At 45.8% G+C, this 19,725-nt stretch overlaps 1 protein-coding gene and 1 long non-coding RNA gene across 3 annotated transcripts in view; one reads left to right on the top strand and one right to left on the bottom strand.

The window, feature by feature from the left end:
- Positions 1-19,725, top strand: part of LOC135372430 (uncharacterized) — a 78,153-nt gene that overhangs the window by 7,748 nt on the left and 50,680 nt on the right. For both annotated transcript variants that reach the window (XM_064606042.1, XM_064606043.1), the window contains exon 2: positions 5,845-5,963. In XM_064606042.1, the coding sequence (XP_064462112.1) occupies positions 5,936-5,963 (28 nt within the window). In that variant the 5' untranslated portion in view covers positions 5,845-5,935. The remainder of the gene's footprint in view (positions 1-5,844; positions 5,964-19,725) is intronic.
- LOC135372424 (uncharacterized) lies at positions 235-2,069 on the bottom strand. The gene is made up of 3 exons (XR_010415991.1): positions 1,691-2,069; positions 1,384-1,521; positions 235-704 (listed from the first exon to the last, which is right to left on the bottom strand). It is a non-coding gene; the product is annotated as an uncharacterized LOC135372424 (long non-coding RNA).

The raw sequence follows: 19,725 nt of genomic DNA, 5'->3' as shown, positions 1-19,725 counted from the left end.
TCAGTTTGTCTAGAGCCTTTGAACGAGCACTGCACCAAAGCTATGAGAAGTATGCTGACGCTTCAGAGACAAGTCCTTGCTGCTCGAAAGGCTCCAGAGGTAATGCCATTGAGTAGAATCTGAACGGAATTGAATATACTAAAATCAGCAATAATTATCAGTGAGTGGGTAGAGGTACCACTACCAGGCACCACCACCAGGTACCACTAAGGACCTTAAATTGAAGAAGGGGGACATTTCTCACAGCTGCGATCTCTTCCATTTTTTGTTGCTGTCGTATTCTGTAACTCGGACACCTCTATAAGTAGGAGACGCTTCGGCTGCACCGCGGCTGTCCAACATAGGAAGGTTTCACTGTGTTTATGTTCCGTGTCATGTGACCACAAACAATATATGCTTTTGCTCATGCTGCACAGCACAGGCGAATTGAGCTGCATGTGAGGATAATAACATGAAACCCGAGGCGCGGAGGAAAAGCCATGACTTTACAATCCCTGTGTCAGTTGTTTCATGTTGTAATTGCGTACCAGCTGGCCTGTACCTGAGAATAGGTTTGATGCATTGTACACGCAGCATAGACATGCAGTATGTGGTGTGTCGTAATGCTCCATGTGGATTGTTTCGGTACAATCTTGCATACTTCAATCTTGCAATCTTCGGTACTATGCATACCAAGGGGTAGGGCATCTGCATGACAGGTTTACCTGGAAGTAAGAATGTAAATGTTAGCTGAAGTCATTGAATAATTAACATTATCAATATACTGCTGCAGATCATACCAACAATAGCACACAAGATGCTCCGATATGTTATGCAGGAATGTCTCTGTACTCACAATATTAGTACAGCAGCTACAGAAAGGCATAAAACAGTTTTTGTATACATGATACCACTTGAATGCAACACAAGCTTCTGCTGCACTGCCAGAACACCACGGCGGACAGATTTACCTTACTTCACTTGAGAAAAAGTATGTACTGTTGCACATATGATGCTGTTTGAATGTCTCGAAAAACATAATTTATGACCGAAAGACATCAACTGGAAGATTTCGATTTACCTTAGTCAAAACTGAGAAAAAGTATGTGCTGTTGCACACATGAAACTGCTTGAACTGCCCTTGAGCGCTCTGGAGGAACACCTTATTGGTGACCAAAATACAACAGCTGAGCCAACATTGAATTTATACCTTACTCAAAATACACAAGATGTGCTGCCGTGCATACGATACGATGATACTGCTTAAATGTACTCTGAAAGCGCTGGCACCTCAGGCATGGTTGCTCTAAGCTAGCGAGCAACAGCAAGGGTATACGAACACAAGAAGTCGAGCACAAGTGATGGAATGCACTTGATTAATCAGAAAATGAAATGTCTCAGTACCAGGTGTCACTGTTCCGTCAACAAAAACATATGAACTTTGAAGGGCGTCTGGTTGGCACTGGTGAAAGCCTTCAGCTTGAAACCCAGACGGTGATAGTTGAGAAGTGGAGTGCAAGCTTTTCGGTGGTGCCAGAATGCCTGCGAAATCATTTAAAAAATAAGGCAATTCCAAATCTGTACTGAGAATACACCCGCTGCGGCGTAATCTCTAAAGGATGAAGCAGTAACTGACAGATAGCGTATTTTTCTCTTCTACGCGATGCAATTTACACCGCATGACAGACTTGTCTAACATCACGCGTCTTACCTTTATCTGCTGCCTAGTCCTGCCCCTGCAATCTCCTGCTGCAGATAAGGTTGGCACAGCATCCCGGACGAGACATCTTCAGCTTCTTGTGAAACAAGTTGCGCATTGCTTCCGTAACATTCGTATGAGCCAGATGAACAGATCAAATCACTGCTTTCGAAGGTGGCACCCAGTCGGAGTTGTAACCGATTGTTGCAGTCAATATATTTCTTTTTCGCCTTTCGGAAAATTGTGGTTTGAAACATTGGAACTGCATACTGAAGTGTTCTTGCAGACGGGAGCAAAACGCTCACGCATTCTCGGCACGCAGCACAAAACACGAATGACACCAGGAAGTCTGTACTGGCCTACCAAATGCTTTGCAGTCGAAGGAAGCAAAACTCACATTCCTCCTGGGTTTAGTGAAGTCCAGAAGTATACTGGCTCCCTAATAGCGAACTGTTTATCACTTCCCTAATGTGAATCTGCGCAACAGACGGCTCGGCAGAAGAAACTGGCCGGCTTGGCGGAAGAAACCAAGCCAAAAGTCATGCCAAGCCGGAGCGCGTTCAGACCACGAATGTGTCGTCGACACAGGGTTTGCGGGCCACAAGACGGGATGTCAGTGAAACTAAAAATTCACTTTTTCGGAAAACCACGAGGAGTTTGGGATAACTATTTTGCATACATAATCAGTGTTCCCTTATGAACACATCGTGTGAGTACCATTCCATTCTGTAACACTTGAAAATCGGCGTAGCTGAGCTTTAAAAAAGAGGCTCGGCATGTAAATCAAACTTAGGCGCATTTCCTTGGTTACCGTTTTTCATGGGAGCTGCCATGACACCAAATTTTCTCCAAGATGGAGGATGGCGCTTGGAACGGCGAAGCGGAGATTTTGCGACAAAAAATTTTCACAGACTACTTTACTTTCATACTGTGAGTATATATCCTCATGTACGCATCTGCAAAATCAGCTTCAACTTTCGCTCCGCCATCATTATTTACGTGAAAGGTGTACAGGTTGTACCGCTCTCCTGGTTAATCACTTCTGCCAGCAACCATTTCTGCAATTCTGAGCCTTCCCAACACGCCTCTCTCCATGAAGATGGCGTTGATAAAAGTGGGCGCAGAATCCGTCGTTTTGGTCTGTCACCAGTGATATCCGTTTCAATCCGAATCAATCGAATTTCTCCAAAATGGAGGCACCCAGTAAATATGGGTGACGTATAAGTACTGGATGAATGTAATAATAGACAACTGTATTTCCACCTCTAATTGGCTAGATACCTCAAAAAGTGGGTGGAGCCTCAGGTATAGGCAGGTCCCATTGATGGCCAGACTCCCTTTGACATACACGGCACTGCCCCTCTGAACGAATGAAAACGCCAGCTTCGACTTCCCGCTAGGCCATCGCACCGAGGAGAAATTACAGCGCGAGCGTGTTCGGTAAAGTTTTGTCGGGACCTGTACACGCGTGAACTGCGTATTTCTGTACATGAGAGAACTTCCGTTACTTCCGTACTTTCGTAGCTTTCGTTTCGTTACATGAGAGAACTCATTACTTTCTTTGTTACTTTCCTCCTGCGTATTTCTGTTTTTTTTTTTACCTCGGTTTTGCTTATCAGTATCTGTTCCTCACAGACGCTATGTGTACACACAACTACATTTGTACTGTGTCAAAATGCACGGCATCGTCCCAAAGTTGAAGCAGAATGCAGTGAAGACGATGGAAACATTCAAGTATTCACGAGTGCCTGCGAAAATAGGCTACAACACCTTATATGAATTACGAATACGTGTACGTCAGTTGTAGTCCAGTTTAACGATCGCGAAATGTCCGGCTTGTAGGCTACCCCCGCCCTTGGTGGTAGCCGAGACCGTGCTGAAGACTGGGAGGCGGTGGGTTCGAATCATTCAACCGGCTGTGCTGTCTTGACTTTTCCCTGGGTTTTCGGGAGACTGTAAAGACGAATGTCGGCACAGTTCCCCAAGAAGTCGGCCCAGGACACGAACTAACCCCTCCCCCCTGTTTATCACTCCTTCCTACTGTCATATATCCATCTGTCGTGTATAAAAAGCAGCATGCGTCAAAGCAGTAATCAAAAACCCAGCCGAGGCAGATAATACACACATAAAACGGCCCAGATAAAGTGGGGAGGTATGACATACGTGCCTCTCAGCAATTTTTGAGCGTCGATCTGGTAGCAACATGCGCGCAAGTCTAGCTGCTCGTCCTATCGTTCTATTGAACGATAACATAACCCTTTACGATACCATAACCCATTACAATATTGCACATTTGCAACAATCGACACTCAGCACATCATACAATATTGCTGAATCAGGGACATGTCTGAACCACCGAATTCCGCCTACAAAATTGTGCAACCTGGATGCCGCGGCCGAGTCTACGAAACAATGCGTTCTCATTTCATTTCATTTATTTCACCTTAAATGCCTTGCGGGCTTTACATGAGGGATTGGATAAATTGACAAAATAATATGAACATTTACAAACATGACTCAAGCCTGAAGTTACAAGAAAAATAAAAATAATAATTGAAAATAAAGGAGAGCCACAAAAAAAGTTACACACCGTACATAATAAGTTATTAATGCAAACAATATGAATACAGAAGTGAACCTTGTAGTAAAAACACATTAGCAAAGAAGATATGTTGACAAATGGGAACGAAATGAAGCACTGTCCGGTATATTTATTAGTGATTCGGCGAGACCATTCCATTCGCTTATTGCGAGAGGTAGAAATGAGTTAGAGGAAGCTAACGGTTCTGCATTGAGGACGTCTTATTTTGTATGGATGATCAATGCAAGATGGCACGTAGTCAGGCGGCTGTAGGAGGATGCCCTTAAGGAATGGAAGGTGATGGTAAATTCTGTGTAGTAGTGTGAGACGTGCAACCTCGCGACGGATGGTAAGTGGAGGTAACTAACGACTAGATTTCATTTCTGTTTTGCTGGAGTGACGAGAATAATTAGAGCATATGAAGCGACAGGCACGGTTTTGAACACTCTCGAGCTCACGGGAAAGATAGTCTTGGTGAGGGTGCCAGATGGATGTGGCACATTCTAACTTGCTGCGGATGAGTGATTTGTAAGCCAGTTTCCTTACTGTGATGGGAGCATGTTTAAGATTGGGCCTGAGACAGCCGAGGGTTCGGTTAGCGTTGGTGGTGAGCTTGGTTATGTGTTCCTTCCAGGACATATCGGAAGTGAAGGTGATCCCAAGATAAGTTATCCCAAGATATAAGGGGGAAGAGCAATTATTGACAGACGTGTATTGTTGTCTGTTTGAAAGGAAATCGCGAATCCAAGCGACGAGAATCGGGTTTATACGTAGGCGGGCTAACTTGTAAAGTAATCGTTCATGAGGCACACGATCAAAGGCCTTGGAAAAGTCTATAAGAATGGCGTCAGTTAGGTAGTTGTGATCCATGTTGGAAAGTAGGCCATTAGAAAAGCTAGATAATTGGGTTTCACACGAGTAGTTCTTGCGGAATCCGTATTGGAAAGGTGAAAGAAGGTTATTAGTTTCCAAGAATTATATGTTTGAAAATAGGACGTGTTCCATTATTTTTGAACAGACATAGTTCGCCAACTGTTTAGGTTCTCCGGATTTAAAGACCGGGCCGACCTGGCCGACCTTCCAGTCGCTGGGCACGGTTCCAGTTAGTAATGATTGGGAGAAAATGAGGGACTCTCTCGTTAGGGAATGTTCTCTGGAATATTTTGTAAATGCCAACCCCGAATTCTCATGATGGATGATGAGGCCCCTTGCCTGATTCCAGGCAGGTACCTATATTTCATTATGAATATCGTGTGGCGGTGCTAAACAAGACATGCACACAGTTTTATCTTTTCTGGACCCGTTCTAGTAGATAGTCATGCCGCACATCCAGAATGTCAGGCCGCTTATGTGACGGAAAGCTAGTAGTCTCAAAATCGCGATACCGTGATATCTCATTCCAAAGTTCCCGAGTTGTTTCTTCATGGTGCAACCGTTCATGCCTTGGAGTTATCTGCAGATTCGCTTTGCGGGCTCCTACGGCCGCCATCTTACGTTTCCCTAGCATTATGGTAGGTCATGGCTCTGCACGTTACGCTTCCGCTACTTTCTTGCGTTTATTAGGTTTCTTTTTTTCTTTTTTCAGGACTGATGACCCTAGCAATTTGGTGCATCTCAAACTCCGCCCGAAGACCGACGATGTTGAGCGAGTTTGAGGTAGGGTCTCACTCTTTCTGATGTATCTTCGCATAAGGATGGACGTTCGTAAGTGATTTCGATGTTTGTACACGGTGGTGACGACGATCAAGATAAATGGCGTTCCGGTGGTGCCTACGGTTCAAAGTCAGGAGTTCTCCTACGGAGTGCGTTTAGTTTAAGTATAATAATGCGCTTACACTACTGCATCGAAAGCTGCGAATTCCCTCACGGCTTTCGTAGCCCTTTCGTTTACACTGTGCTTCGAACGTCGGGAGTGCAGCCGCTACCTTCCTCCGCTCCAAAAACTGCTCTCCGTTTTATTCTGTCTGTACTCAAGGTCTGCACGCAAAATACATATAATGTCATCGGGATAAATAAAAATAACAGTTGCGAAGTATGTTTCATTGTCACTCACCGACCTCAAAAACCATTTCCGCAGTGAACTTCATGCATCTATACACGTCATTCACCCGTGCTAGTGCTACCAAAACTTTGCTATTTCTTCACATATGCTGACTAAATCCTAACTTTTCAAGTACGTCAACAGTCATCTATTGCCAAGTACGTTACGAAAGGTGTAAAGCGTGGAACAACAGCATGAGGTGTAATGTTCTTCAAGGTCCTTCAGCATCCAGCTCTTAGTCAAAGTACAAAAGCCACGTACAGCCAGATTTTATTGCACAGCAAGGTACATGGCGCATGCAGTCTGGGACCATTTCAATGTATCACAGTTGGCTATGGGTGATGATGCGTAGAGTACCTGTATGAAATATGTTATAAATGCTAGTTTTTAAAAGCTATACACATACTTTCAGTACGGTCAGAATTGTATCGACACTTTCACGCGTTGCAGTTGGTAGCAATATTTTTGTTTTCGTTCTTTTCTTTTTTTTTTTTTCTAGGACGCTCTCTACTCTGTCTAGAACCTGATGTATTCCTGCTTGTGGAGTCGGCTCGGTCCCGCAGTCTATGCGGGCAATCAATTGCGTATGTACTCCACGGCACTTGTTCTCCTTGGGCACTGAATGGTAGGTTTCCAATCGCGCATTTTTATCTGAATCTGAACAATAGCCGAAGTCTGTGGGGTATCCCGAGCCCACATCATTCCGTGCGGCAAAACATCCACATTGCTGAGGATGATTACTTGTGTCTTGTATATGACGTGAACATCTTGGTATATATTTTATGTTTATGCTTACTGGGCCCCTTGCAAAAATCGTATTCAGAGCTTCGTAGGCAGAGGGTTGAACATTTAGCTCATTAAACACAATCAGGTGTCTTGTGCGGCAGTCCCGGAAAGGTAAAGACGTTTGACGATTGGCATTACCTGGATGACTGACGTTCAAATAAACGGCACAAATTATGTCGATTAGAAAGTTGTTCCCGGCACTGAGGGGTAAGGCAGTGTATGAGTTCTTTTTCTTAAACTAAATACGTTATCGTAATTAATTCGTTCCCACGAAAAAATAGCAACTAAATGCCACCCGTTGCTAACAAATAAAGGGAACGCGTTCTCTTATTTGGAAGTAACGAGTTTCCTTTGTACGTTTCCATATCAGACCGCAGAAATACGAAATCAGCGCCTGTCTATATCGCCTACATATCTGATTGTCTACAATGTCCTTACTTGTGGAATACCGCCTGCCTACAATATCTGATCATCTCATATACACTGTCGACCCGCAGTTGCCTCAAATCAGCCCTGCGCTAAATGTACGCCAAAGAACAGGCTTGAAGGCGGCTGTCGGTAAAGAGGAATCTTCAGGGAAAAATCAGCTTTCATTCACAAAGAGGCCTTCACATGTTCGTTGCCATAAGTTCCCAAGTAGGAGACAGAGAGACAAAGCATTAAGTGCCCTGAATACAGTGAATCCTAAAAGGAGGAACACGAAGAACACATTGAGCGTTTTGAAACACTGCGGACATTAGAGCAGTGAGAAAGACGCTGGTCTCTGGTATCATTTTCTCTTCGCTGGGTATTTGTCCGCGTACTTCAGTTTCAACTACAACTATGTTATGGCGCAGGACGATCCCATAAGTTAGAGCTTGGTCCTCTTTGAGAGAAGACGCGCGACTGCGTGCGGAAAGTGAACGTACGCTAGCGCGTGGTACATGGGGGCGTGTATCCGAGGGACGCTCACGATGAGTTCTTCTTCGATGCATGACCTAACACAACGCTTGCGTTTTGTTGTTGTACAGACGCGATTGAGAAAGTAGTTCCTTCACTACGTGGCTCTGTGTGGTTCCTGTCACTTATGGAAACCAGGTGAAAATCAATGGTGCAGATTCCGTGAGCGAAGGCTCTGAATGAGTCACAGTCCGGAGCAGTCTTTCGGTCTTTGGCTATGATCAAGATTTATTCCCTATCGTGGTTCGTTACTTTATGCTGTGCTTCTTTGACGTACAGCACTGAGTAGTGGAAGTCCTATATCTCGCAGCCAAAGAAATCTGAGTTCGCGGGCTCTCCAACGTTGATATTCTGTGAATTTCAGTACTTCAGCATTCTTAGTATACTGTCATGTTCATTAAACGGAGGCCTGCAAAACTGACGTCCTCCCATTTAGGTATCTTCATCTATCTCCATTATCATCTGTTATGCTCTGCATGGCCACTGCTTTCTTTATTGCATGCCACAACTTTGTATTACTAATGTAAAAAAAAAAACCTTTGCTGGTTCTCGAATTTTCCCCACGTAACCACTGACCTACTTATCTTTCGTTATGCTTGCAAATTCTTGCCTGTTGTCCCGTTTCGTCCACGTGTCCGTCAACCTCCCATTTTTCTGTGACCGATCTGGAGCCTAGATCACTACGTTTACATAATCCCCTCCACACTCTAACAAAGCGGCCATACACTCCGGCCGTAGAAGCCCGTACGGACCCTTTCTTCCCTCGGGGCTGTTGACCCACAATTCGCATGAACCTTTAAACACGTCACACCTAACCCTTTAAATACCATGCCAATGATGAGGACGGTGCCCAGAAGAAGAACAGTCTCTGTTCGAAATAACGGCGGCTTCTGTCCTGAGGCAACTCCCTTCCTTCATCTTATGTAGTCATTCTGCTCGAACCGGCAGTATAAGGCCATACTGTTAGTATTGCTGTCTGCAAAAGTAAAATTTTGAACATCTGCACCCAACAAGCATTGCACTTGAACAATACATACCAAGCGGTGCTCTCCACCGTCCGCTTGAATCAGTACTTCGTCGGGTGACGTGCTCTGAGGTTTTCAATTGTCGCCCTAGTCGTCAGTTCCGCGCCTGCAACGTCGTGTTCATGATCTGGAAACCACGAGGGCAGAACGTCGTCAGTATGATAGAGGCTCCACTCCGGAACGCCCTTCAGCACTTGGTGAGAGTCTAATCCATGTGACTGATGTGGCTCCTAAGTCTTAAATAGTGCGGTTATGATGGGGTGGTCCTCCTGTAACAGCCAGCCGTGATCTCTGTGCGTTTGCCTTGCACAATGTACTGTTTCCCCTCACGCGAATCACGTACCTTCACCAGCAAGCCGTTGTTGCTGGGAAAATGTAGCCCTCGTGTCATGTGCTTAATGCCGATGTGCTTTGCGAACTGGCGGAAATCTTCAGATATGTATTGTGGACTGGACACACCTCTAAGGGCGTTTCGTGTTTAGCAGGTGTGCTGCTCATCTATCTGCAACTTTTGCGAACGTGCATCCCACACCGATATCTGAGTAGGCATTGTATAGCTAGGGTGAAAACAACTTTAGCCGCACTGAACAAATTCAAGTACGATTATTTGCTGCGTACGCGGACGACTTTCACTGATGTCTCTTGTGCCTCCTGCTATGTGCCGAAAATGCACACCGCGAAAGTGTACGTACGTTCGTATCACACTTGAAGAAGTGGCCACTGCTAACACCACTATATGGGTAAAGACGAACAAGTTAGACAAAGTTTCCTTTGCCCTCTTTACGAGAACCGTTAAGATGCCTTAAGACGCAGTAGAATCAATGTGCTGATACGACCGTGGCGTCGCACATGTGGGGCGTGGATGTGTGGAACTCGCACGACAAGTTCTTCTTCTTTACCGCTAACACAACGCTTGGGTTTTATTGCGTTCTGTATGTCATTGAGAGAGTCATTTCGCCACAACGTAGCTATGGGTATATCCTGCAGTTTACGCAAAAGTTAAATCAAGGTGACACTGTTCGTGCGTTAGGATTCACAAGGGCCTCTTAGCCCAGATAAGTCTTTCGATTTTGGGCTACGATGAAGATTTCCTCTCTGACATAGCTCGCTATTTTATGTTATCTCCTTGACATACAACACCATGTCAAGCCAATGATATGTACTTGAATCCAAAGAAAGCGCGGACTTGACACATCTTCAGCTTGTCGTTATCCCCTAACGCCCGTGAAATAAGCCCGTGAAAAGCTCTTGGATGAAGCCCAATCGCTATTCTAATTTGGAATTTGTGCTTACTAAAACGGTTGTCACGCGCTGTGCGTGACGTCTGGAGTGCGTACATTTAAAAAAAATAACGACAATGCGATAACGCTTGCTATGTGCGAGTTCAATATTGGAGACCAGGAAATATTGTAACAGCGTCTGGTTTAACTATACATGGCAACGTCGGATGCATACAGATCTCGCAGATGTTGACAACTTTATTATTGTAATCCTGGCGGTGATGATCGGCGATCTGAAATAACAAAAAAAGTTCAACGAATTCCTATTTCATACAATAACACGCCATTAGACCTAGCTCAAATGTAGTAGGATTTGTTGTTGGTCGAGGCACTTTTTTGGGAGCGACGATGGTCCTCACCTTACCACACTGCTGTGTATAGGCACCGCCTTTGTTTTGTTGAACCCCACGCTCTGATGTAAAGAACTGTCGCCATTAGCACGAGTGCCGCGCATGAAACAGCGTGGACAGCATGAGAAACATCACCGTTAATTTCAATACAATGTCACTGCGAAACGCCTAAAGGCAGGTGGGTTATGTTTGTTAGGCACACCTTGCAGCCAACTCTAGGTTTGTCAACGGCAGAGAGAGAGAGAGACATCAGCCTAAGCATACTTTATCGTATGGAAGTACAGGGTTGGCCAAGATAAACTTCGGGGTTTGAAACGAAGATAAAACGAATAAGAACAGTGTCTGAAAGCTCAAGCAGATGTTAGAGGATGTATTATGGCCCGAAATTTTATGTCGATAATGCCGCTTGGTCTGTTTCTCTGCGGATAAATCCTGAAAATTAAAAAACCGCCGCTGCCTAACCGGCTATACCTGTGTTTCTGCTTCTTCCTGTCAGATGGCGAAACGGTCGAACGCGGCGTTGCAGAGTACGATTCTGCGTGCAGTTCCACATGTTCACTAGGGCTGCGTTCCAATACCCCGGTTAGTCGACTGCCTGCCGGTCTAACCGGAAGTGCCGCCATGTTAAGTCTCGTTCCAAATCTCGCCAAGTCCGCTATTCAGTCGGCTACCGCCTAGTGCGCATCGATGCAGTCTAGTTATACGCCTGACCATCAGACAGCCGGGATGGATACGCGCGTTGACGGTACCAGCGTGCCCGCTGTTTCTGCTGGCTTTAAATGTAAAGTTGCAAAGTTGGTATGTTTTTTAAGACTGCGTAGAGAGTTGCAACACATGTGTAGTTGTGAAGGTGAGTTTATCCGCGATGTCCTACCAACTTAGCGCATTAGAGTCCTGCTGCGCTTGCGCCGTACGCATTTCTAGCGTAAGCAACGAGATGGCGCGACAGGCGCCTCGGCTAGGCAAGCCTGTTCCAATAGTGACAAGCAAAGGGGTCTACTCAGCTGCCTAGTCAGGCGGCTTCGCGGGCGCGAGGTATAGGAACGCAGCCTTGGTTTCGATGACGTCTGCAACGCCGCGTTCGACCGTTTCGCCATCTGACGGAAAGGAGCTGAAACACATGTATAGCCGCTTCGGCAGCGGTGGTTTTCTAATTTTCACGATTTATCCGCAGAGAAATGGACCAGATGGCAGTATCGACATAAAATTCTGGGGCATAATACGTCCTCGTAACTTTTGCTTCCCGACACTCTTCTTATTTGTTTTATCTTCGTTACAAACCCCGAAGTTTATCTTGGCGAACCCTGCACGTCAGCACTATTGAGTACGACAGCTGGCGCACGGTACAGCTGATGGGGGCCCTGATACTTGACATTGACACTTATTGTGCCGCCACTAAAAGATGGTTTTCGGGGTTTTATGGACACTAGGCTGAATGTTGAGTTCGTTCGAAATAATGATTCGTCTTATCCTGCAGTCTTGAAACAGGAATGTTTTAATTCGGTTAAAGTTGCCGAGTTATCCTCCATTTGAATAAAAACTGGCTACATAATGTATAAGAAAATGTTGTAATCGGAGCTTGGTGCTCACACGGTGTAAAGCGATCTTTAAAGACAGTTCGCAAACTTGCGCTGGATGAGTTCAAGGCACTGAAGCAGTATGGCCACATTGGACTTCAACCAGCGTTTCAGCAACGGCTACCGATTCCTCCGCCATGATGTTGTACAAATGTTGTAATTGCGGGAATGGAAGCCGTTTGAGAATAATAGTCTTCCAAGTTGCAAACAAACTCCAAAACTTTGTAAGTGCACACAAATCTTGTACAGTGAGCACGTCGAAGGGCCGTTCCGCGAAAACATGGCAGACCCGGAAGAATGGCTGCCTAAAATGTCGCAAGATGCCACTGGTGGAAAACAGCGAGACTCATAAGGAACTATAAAATGTTTTCTGTGATCTCGTGCATAGTCCTCCGGCAACACTCTGACTTGCTCTGTACCATTTGCATAGCGCAACATAAATTTATGTCCCCCAGCATGAAAAGCGTACAGTCCGTTTCTAAGCCGGTCTGGAGAAATCTGGGTGCCTCGTACGGTGTTCTTACCGTAGCGCATTTCGACGGATTATGGACTGTACGCGCCTCTAAGGGTGTTTGGCGTTGGCTACATATACTGCTTATATGCTCCGCTTTCATATTTATGAGTAGGCACCGTAGCTTGACAGTAAACAACTTCCTCCGCACTAAATCAAGTATGTAATAATTCTTTGCCGCGGGCGCAGAGCTGCCCCCTGCACTTTGTGGGAAGTCACGTGTCGAATGTGAACGTGATGATCCTATGAGCTAGATATTTGTCCTCTTTAAGGGCAGGTGTGGCGCTACGTGAGGAGAAAGAATATGCTCAAAAGGACCGCATGTGACACATGTAGAGCGCCTACGCGTGGGACACGGACGATCAGTTCTTTTTTGGCGGCTTTGATTGGCTTCTAGACGTCATTGAGGGCTTCTTTCCTCCACAACGTAGCTATGGGCGGTTCGCGACCGTTTCTGCACACCAAGTGAAAAGCAAGATGGCAAAACTCGTGAGTCAGGGTTCCCAAGGACCTCTCAGTCCAAAGCAGACTTTCGGTCTCTTTCGGTACTCCGCTGAAGATTTGTGATTTCCGTTCATATAATGATATCATACTTTTTCTTCTGTGTCTTTTAAGCCCTATGATCCAGTTGGTAAGTAATACAATCCGTGCTTTGCCCGTCTCAAGGATGCTGTACACTGCATCCGGCGAGCGGAAACATACATAATGCATGCGTTCAGCGCCCAGCTAATGAATAGCGCAACAAAACACATCGCCAGGGATTACACGCGCCTTGCCATACCGTTAAACTGTTGTCCCAGCCCCACTGGCTTTCTGAGAGTGAGTAATGGTTCGGTTGCAGAACGCCACAGCAGTGACACATCTTTCCAGCTGCAACAAAGCCAACCCCATGTATTCTCCAGAACAGATACCTTGCCCACCACATTTCCATTTCAAATACAGATATTATAACGCAAGGTAGTTTTCAGCCTAGCAAGTTCTGGCGCACGGAAGCACCGCACACTACATCCACCGATTCAAGCCCATTCAGTGGAAACAACCCCTGAGATTCAAATATACACTGGTGGCTCTTCGGTAGCACTGTAGGGCTGAGGACCCAAAGAGCGTTTGACCTGCGGCGCCATATCTGGTCTACTCCCACGCGAGCCACATATAATTCCTTGAGACTTCATGTTTCTGTGTTATTTGGGGCATTTCTGTGCAAGTCAGCAGCGCTAGCCGTCTTGTTAACCTTTTTGGACTTCCAAAAACTGTACCACGACTAGAACCGCCTTCACCACAAGGATGTTGGAACTGGGGATGTTTCGGGTTCGTGCGGTGTGCTTCAAGACGGGGTGTTTCGCCAAGCAGCTCGAACCTTGAGGTGTGGACTGCGGACACACACACACACAAAAAAACATAACTCCAAGGGTATTTTGAGCTGGATGTGCTGGAACATTGTCATGGCACGGCTTGTACCTTTTCTGTCTTCAAGTCGCTTGTATTCTTAGGGGAAGCTTCTTTTCAGGCTTCCTGGAACAAAGAGGGCTATGAAATGCATACGTTGCAGCGCGAGCTGCTTGAGCTAAGCTCAAATGCTGCTCTAGTCCTTTATTCAAGAACACACTAAGTTGTAAACCGCGAAGGCTCACGACTGATATCAAAATTAGTAGCGTACATAACACCACCAGGTAAACTTATAAAACCAGTACACTGCTTTGATCACAGTACTCTAGAGACTAGGCTGTTGTTGTGGCGAAAAAAGAAAAACTACAACACAGAATCAGTGAAACATTCTTACAGGAATTTTCCACCAAGGGATCCGCGTGTGCACAACTGTAGCAGTGTCACACGCGCAGGTGTGAGGTCTAGACCGATGAGGCCGAATGATCTCGGGATGACGTTCGGTTGGAAAGCTAGTCACCCGATCAAAGAATAGGTCAGTCACACACTCGTTCGATTAACATAATTTATATATGGCACTATGACACGTGATACTACTGATACAAAACTGATGGGACTCAATTAGCAACGAGGCTTTGAGAAACATAAACAAATTGATATTAAAGTTGCGGCTGATGGAGTGTCCAGTTGGGGGGGGGTCTAGGTGGTGGTGATAGGGAGCCCCTTGTCGTGGTGAAGTGATGAACAGATGAATAAACAGATGACCGTGTCGGAGATTGTCCACACAACACTAACGATGGATCCGGGGTTGAAGATCAGATAGGACGCAGTCGCACACAGGTCAGAAGAGACACTTTACCAGCGCCGCACAGTTCCGAGGCGCCCGCTATGCCACTGAGGTGTGCGACTTGTCCTGGAGATGGCTCGATATCAAATGACCTGTTGTTGGCGTTCGTGTTCCGATCCCTTGCACAGATAATATCATGTCGAGGCGCCACGTACCGATTCCTCCGCCATGATGTTGTACAAACAGAGTAATTGCGGGAATGGGTGCCGTTTGAGAATAATACTTTCCAAGTTGCAAATGAACTCCAAAACTTTGTAAATGCACACAAATCTTGTACAGTGAGCACGTCGAAGGGCCGTTCCGATGGCAAACCCGGAAGAGTGGCTGCCTAAAATGTCTCAAGATGCCAGTGGTGGACACACAGCGAGACTCATAAGGAACTATAAAATGTTTTCTGTGATCTCGTGTACGATATTTCGTTGCGTTTTCGCTCAGTTGCTCCTTGATATTTCCACCAACTGGAGGGTCATCGCCCATGTGTCGTTCTCCTCTCCCATCGAACGATGCATAGTCCTCCGGCAACACTGTGCCGTGCTCTCTACCTTTCGCCTGGCGCAACATAAATTTATGTCCCCCAGCATGAAAAGCGTACAGTCCGTTTCTAATCCGTTTGGTCTGGAGAAATCTGGGTGCCTCGTACGGTGTTCTTACCGTAGCGCATTTCGACGGATTATGGACTGTACGCGCCTCTAAGGGTGTTTCGCGTTGGCTAGATATACTGCTTATATGCTCCGTTTTTGATATTTATGAGTAGGCACCGTAGCTTAACAGTAAACAACTTCCTCCGCACTAAATCAAGTATGTAATAATTCTTTGCCGCGGGCGCAGAGGTGCCCCCTGCACTTTGTGGGAAGTCACGTTGCGAAAGTGAGAGTGATGATCCTATGAGCTAGATATTTGTCCTCTTTAGGGGAGGTGTGGCTCTACTTGAGGAGAATAATTATGTTCAAAACGATCGCGCGTGACACATGTAGAGCGCCTACCCGTGGGACACGGACGATCAGTTCTTCTTTGACGGTTTTGATTGGCTTCTAGACGTCATTGAGGGCGTCTTGCCTCTACAACGTGGTTGTGGGCGGTTCGCGACCATTTCTGCACACCAAGTGAAAAGCAAGATGGCAAAACTCGTGAGTCACTGTTCCCAAGGACCTCTCAGTCCAAAGCAGTCTTTCGGTCTCTTACTCCGCTGAAGATTTGTGATTTCCGTTCAGATAATGATATCATACTTTTTCTTCTGTGTCTTTTAAGCCCTATGATCCAGTTGGTAAGTAATACAATCCGTGCTCAGCCCGTCTCAAGGCATGCTGTGCACTGCATCCGGCGAGCGGAAACATAGATAATACATGCGTTCAGCGCCCCGCTAATGAATAGCGCAACAAAACACATCGCCGGGATTACACGCGCCTTGCCATACCGTTAAAGTGTTGTCCCAGCCCCACTGGCTTTTTGAGAGTGAGTAATGGTTCCGGTTTCAGAACGCCACAGCAGTGACACATCTTTCCAGCTGCAACAAAGCCAACCCCATGTATTCTCCAGAGCAGATACCTTGCCCACCACATTTATATTTTCAAATACAGATATTATAACGCAAGGTAGGGTTTCAGCGTAGCAAGTTCTGGCGCACGGAAGCACCGCACACTACATCCGACCGATTCAAGCCCATTCAGTGGAAACAGTCCCCGAGATTCAAGTATACACTGGTGGCTCTTCGGTAGCACTCTGCAGGACTGAGGACTCAAAGAACATTTGACCAGTGGCGCCATATCTGGTCTACCCCCACGCAAGCCACATATAATTCCTTGAGACTTCATGTTTCTGAGTTATTTGGTGCCTTGTCTATATCGCTTGCACGCTGACAATTGTTCGTCCTCCGATAAATCTAGCATGGCGAATGTGATCTACTTGCCATAAAAAGCTCATTAGCGCATCCTCCCGTTGGCATTTCCTGCAAGTCAGCAGCGCTAGCCGTCTTGTTAAACTTTCTCGACTTCCTCAAAACTGTACCACGACTTGAACCGCCTTCACCGCACGGATGTTGGAACTGGGGAAGTTTGGGGTTCGTGCGGTGTGCTTCAAGCCGACGTGCTTCGCCAAGCAGCTCGAACCTTGAGGTGTGGACTACGGACACACACACACACACAAAAACACAGCTCCAATTGTATTTTGTGCTGGAACATTGTCATGGCACGGCTTGTACCATTTCTGTCTTCAAGTCGCTTGTATTCCTAGCGGAAACGTCTTTTCTGGCTTCCTAAAACAAAGAGGCATATGAAACGCATACGTTGTAGCGCAAGCTGCTTGAGCTAAGCTCAAATGCTGCTCTAATCCTTTTTTCAAGTACACACTAAGTTGTAAACCGCGAAGGCTCACGACTGATATCAAAATTAGTAGCGTACATAACACCACCAGGTAAACTTATCAAACCAGTACACTGCCTTGATCACAGTACTCTAGAGACTAGGCTATTGTTGTGGCGAAAAAAGAAAAGCTACAACACAGAATCAGTCAAACAATCTTACAGAAATTATCCACCAAGGGATCCGCGTGTGCACAACTGTAGCAGTGTCACGCGCGCAGGTGTGAGGTCTAGACCGATGAGGCCGAATGATCTCGGGATGACGTTCGGTTGGAAAGCTAGTCACCCGATCAAAGAATAGGTCAGTCACACACTCGTTCCATTTATATATGACACTATGACACGTGATACTACTGATACAAAATTATGAGAACTCAATTAGCAACGAGGCTTTGAGAAACATAAACAAATAGATATTGAAGTTGCGGCTGATGGAGTTACCAATTGAGGGGTGTGTCTAGGTGGTAGGGAGCCCCTTGTCGTGGTGAAGTGATGAACAGATGAATAAACAGATAACCGTGTCGGAGATTGTCCACACAACACTAACGATAGGACGCAGTCGCACACATGTCAGAAGAGACACTTTACTAGCGCCGCTCCGAGGCGCCGGCTACGCCACTGAGGTGTGCGACTTGTCCTGGAGATGGGCCGATATGTCAAAACAAAATTGCAAACAAAAGTACTTGCGCAAAATTTTCAGTGTGTAGTTTCACTGCCAGCGAAAAATGCAACAACCGAAGTCGGGCTTACATGACAATGAACTAACCAGCATTGATGTTCCGGCGTGTCCGCCCTGCAAACCGTAACTGTCGACTTTCGTTTACTCAAGACAATGATTTCTACCCTCTGCGTTAAGCGCTAAGACACCGGTTTTGCTGGAAAAGTAATAGCTATGACGGCAAAAATTAAGCACTCTCATCAACATAACAGTTATAATGCGTGTCATACTTTATCGAGCAAAGTGCATATACAAAACTCTTGAAGCATGACAAGATACACGCTAACAAACAACAACTTACACGCACATTTCTCCTCTCAGAAAATTATTAAGCAACATAATACTCTGAATTTTACCGATAAGACTGAGCGTGAACACAGCTACAAGCACGACAAACGCACGATCTATAAATCACCTACAACAATAACTGACGGCTAACTAACAAACACACCCATTCATGTTTTATGCTAAAGGCATGAGCGATTCGATAGAGCAAAGCACACCGCTTGATGAAACTCTAAGAAATGTAGTTTTAAGCCAGCTCTCGCTGCGATAACCGCGTGTAAGGGTCACAAAATCTGTGCGAATCCTGGTAAAGTAGCGTGTCTACAACGTGGCTGGTGTGCGGTTCCCGACCGTTTGTGCTAACCAAGTGAAAAGCAAGATGGCCAATCTCATGAGTGACCGTTCCCAAGGACCTCTCAGTCCAAGGCAGTTTTTCTGTTCCTTACTACGCTGAGTATCTGTGATTTCCGTTTACATAATGAAACATTCGTGATAATGAAACGTGTGGGCGGTGGGTGCGAGGGACACGCACGATCAGTTCTTGTTCTCTGTAAGGCCGAACACAAGGCTCGTTGTTGGTTTTGAGCTCTTTCTTAGTTTATGGATATCATTGAGAATGAGTTTTCTCCACATCGTGGCTATCGGTGGTTTCCCGATATTTCTGTGAACCCAGGTGGGAAGCAAAATGGCACATTTCGTGCATTAATGTCCCCAACAATGACATGAATATTGAACGCAATCAGTGATGAATATTAGTTCGTTACTTCGTATTTGCGTCTGTTCAGACACACAACACTAGGAACATAAAAGTAGAACGGAAGCACGGTTCTGTAGATTTCGAAAAAATGAAGGTAACATTCCCATGAGTTTGAGAGAAGGGATAAGAAGTACGCCTATTCCTGCGTATTTCGTCTCATGCTATCTTATCCGGCATAGTACCATGTGCTAGAAAACTTCTGTCTCGAGGGCAATCAAATCCATCACTTCGCTGTGATGACGATGTCTGTGGCAGTTACCCTCTGATTAAGCGCACACCGGAGCTAGGTATTCTTTGTTTTGCACTGGGCCAAATGATCCCGGAGAAGAATATGTGCCGTCGCGGGAATTGGCTAATACTATACGCGGGAATCGGGAAATGGGGAAAAGGCTCCCCATTTGTAGCGCTTATGTAAGTGAAATTGCGCCGTGAATAACAGGTGGCTCTCCAAAGTTATTTCATGTGGGATCTCCTGACACAGGCTGTCTGTCGAATTGGAAATGGTTTTTCAGGAAGGTGAAAATCTCAGATGTAGGGGCCACCATCTCCGTAATTTTATTCCGTATACCTCACCCAAATCTGTATTTTGTTGCTCCTGTAAAGATGCGCGT

Source organism: Ornithodoros turicata, unplaced genomic scaffold (assembly GCF_037126465.1).
Source record: "Ornithodoros turicata isolate Travis unplaced genomic scaffold, ASM3712646v1 Chromosome15, whole genome shotgun sequence".
Lineage (NCBI taxonomy): Eukaryota > Metazoa > Arthropoda > Arachnida > Ixodida > Argasidae > Ornithodoros > Ornithodoros turicata.
This window is presented reverse-complemented; position numbering and strand designations above follow the sequence as displayed.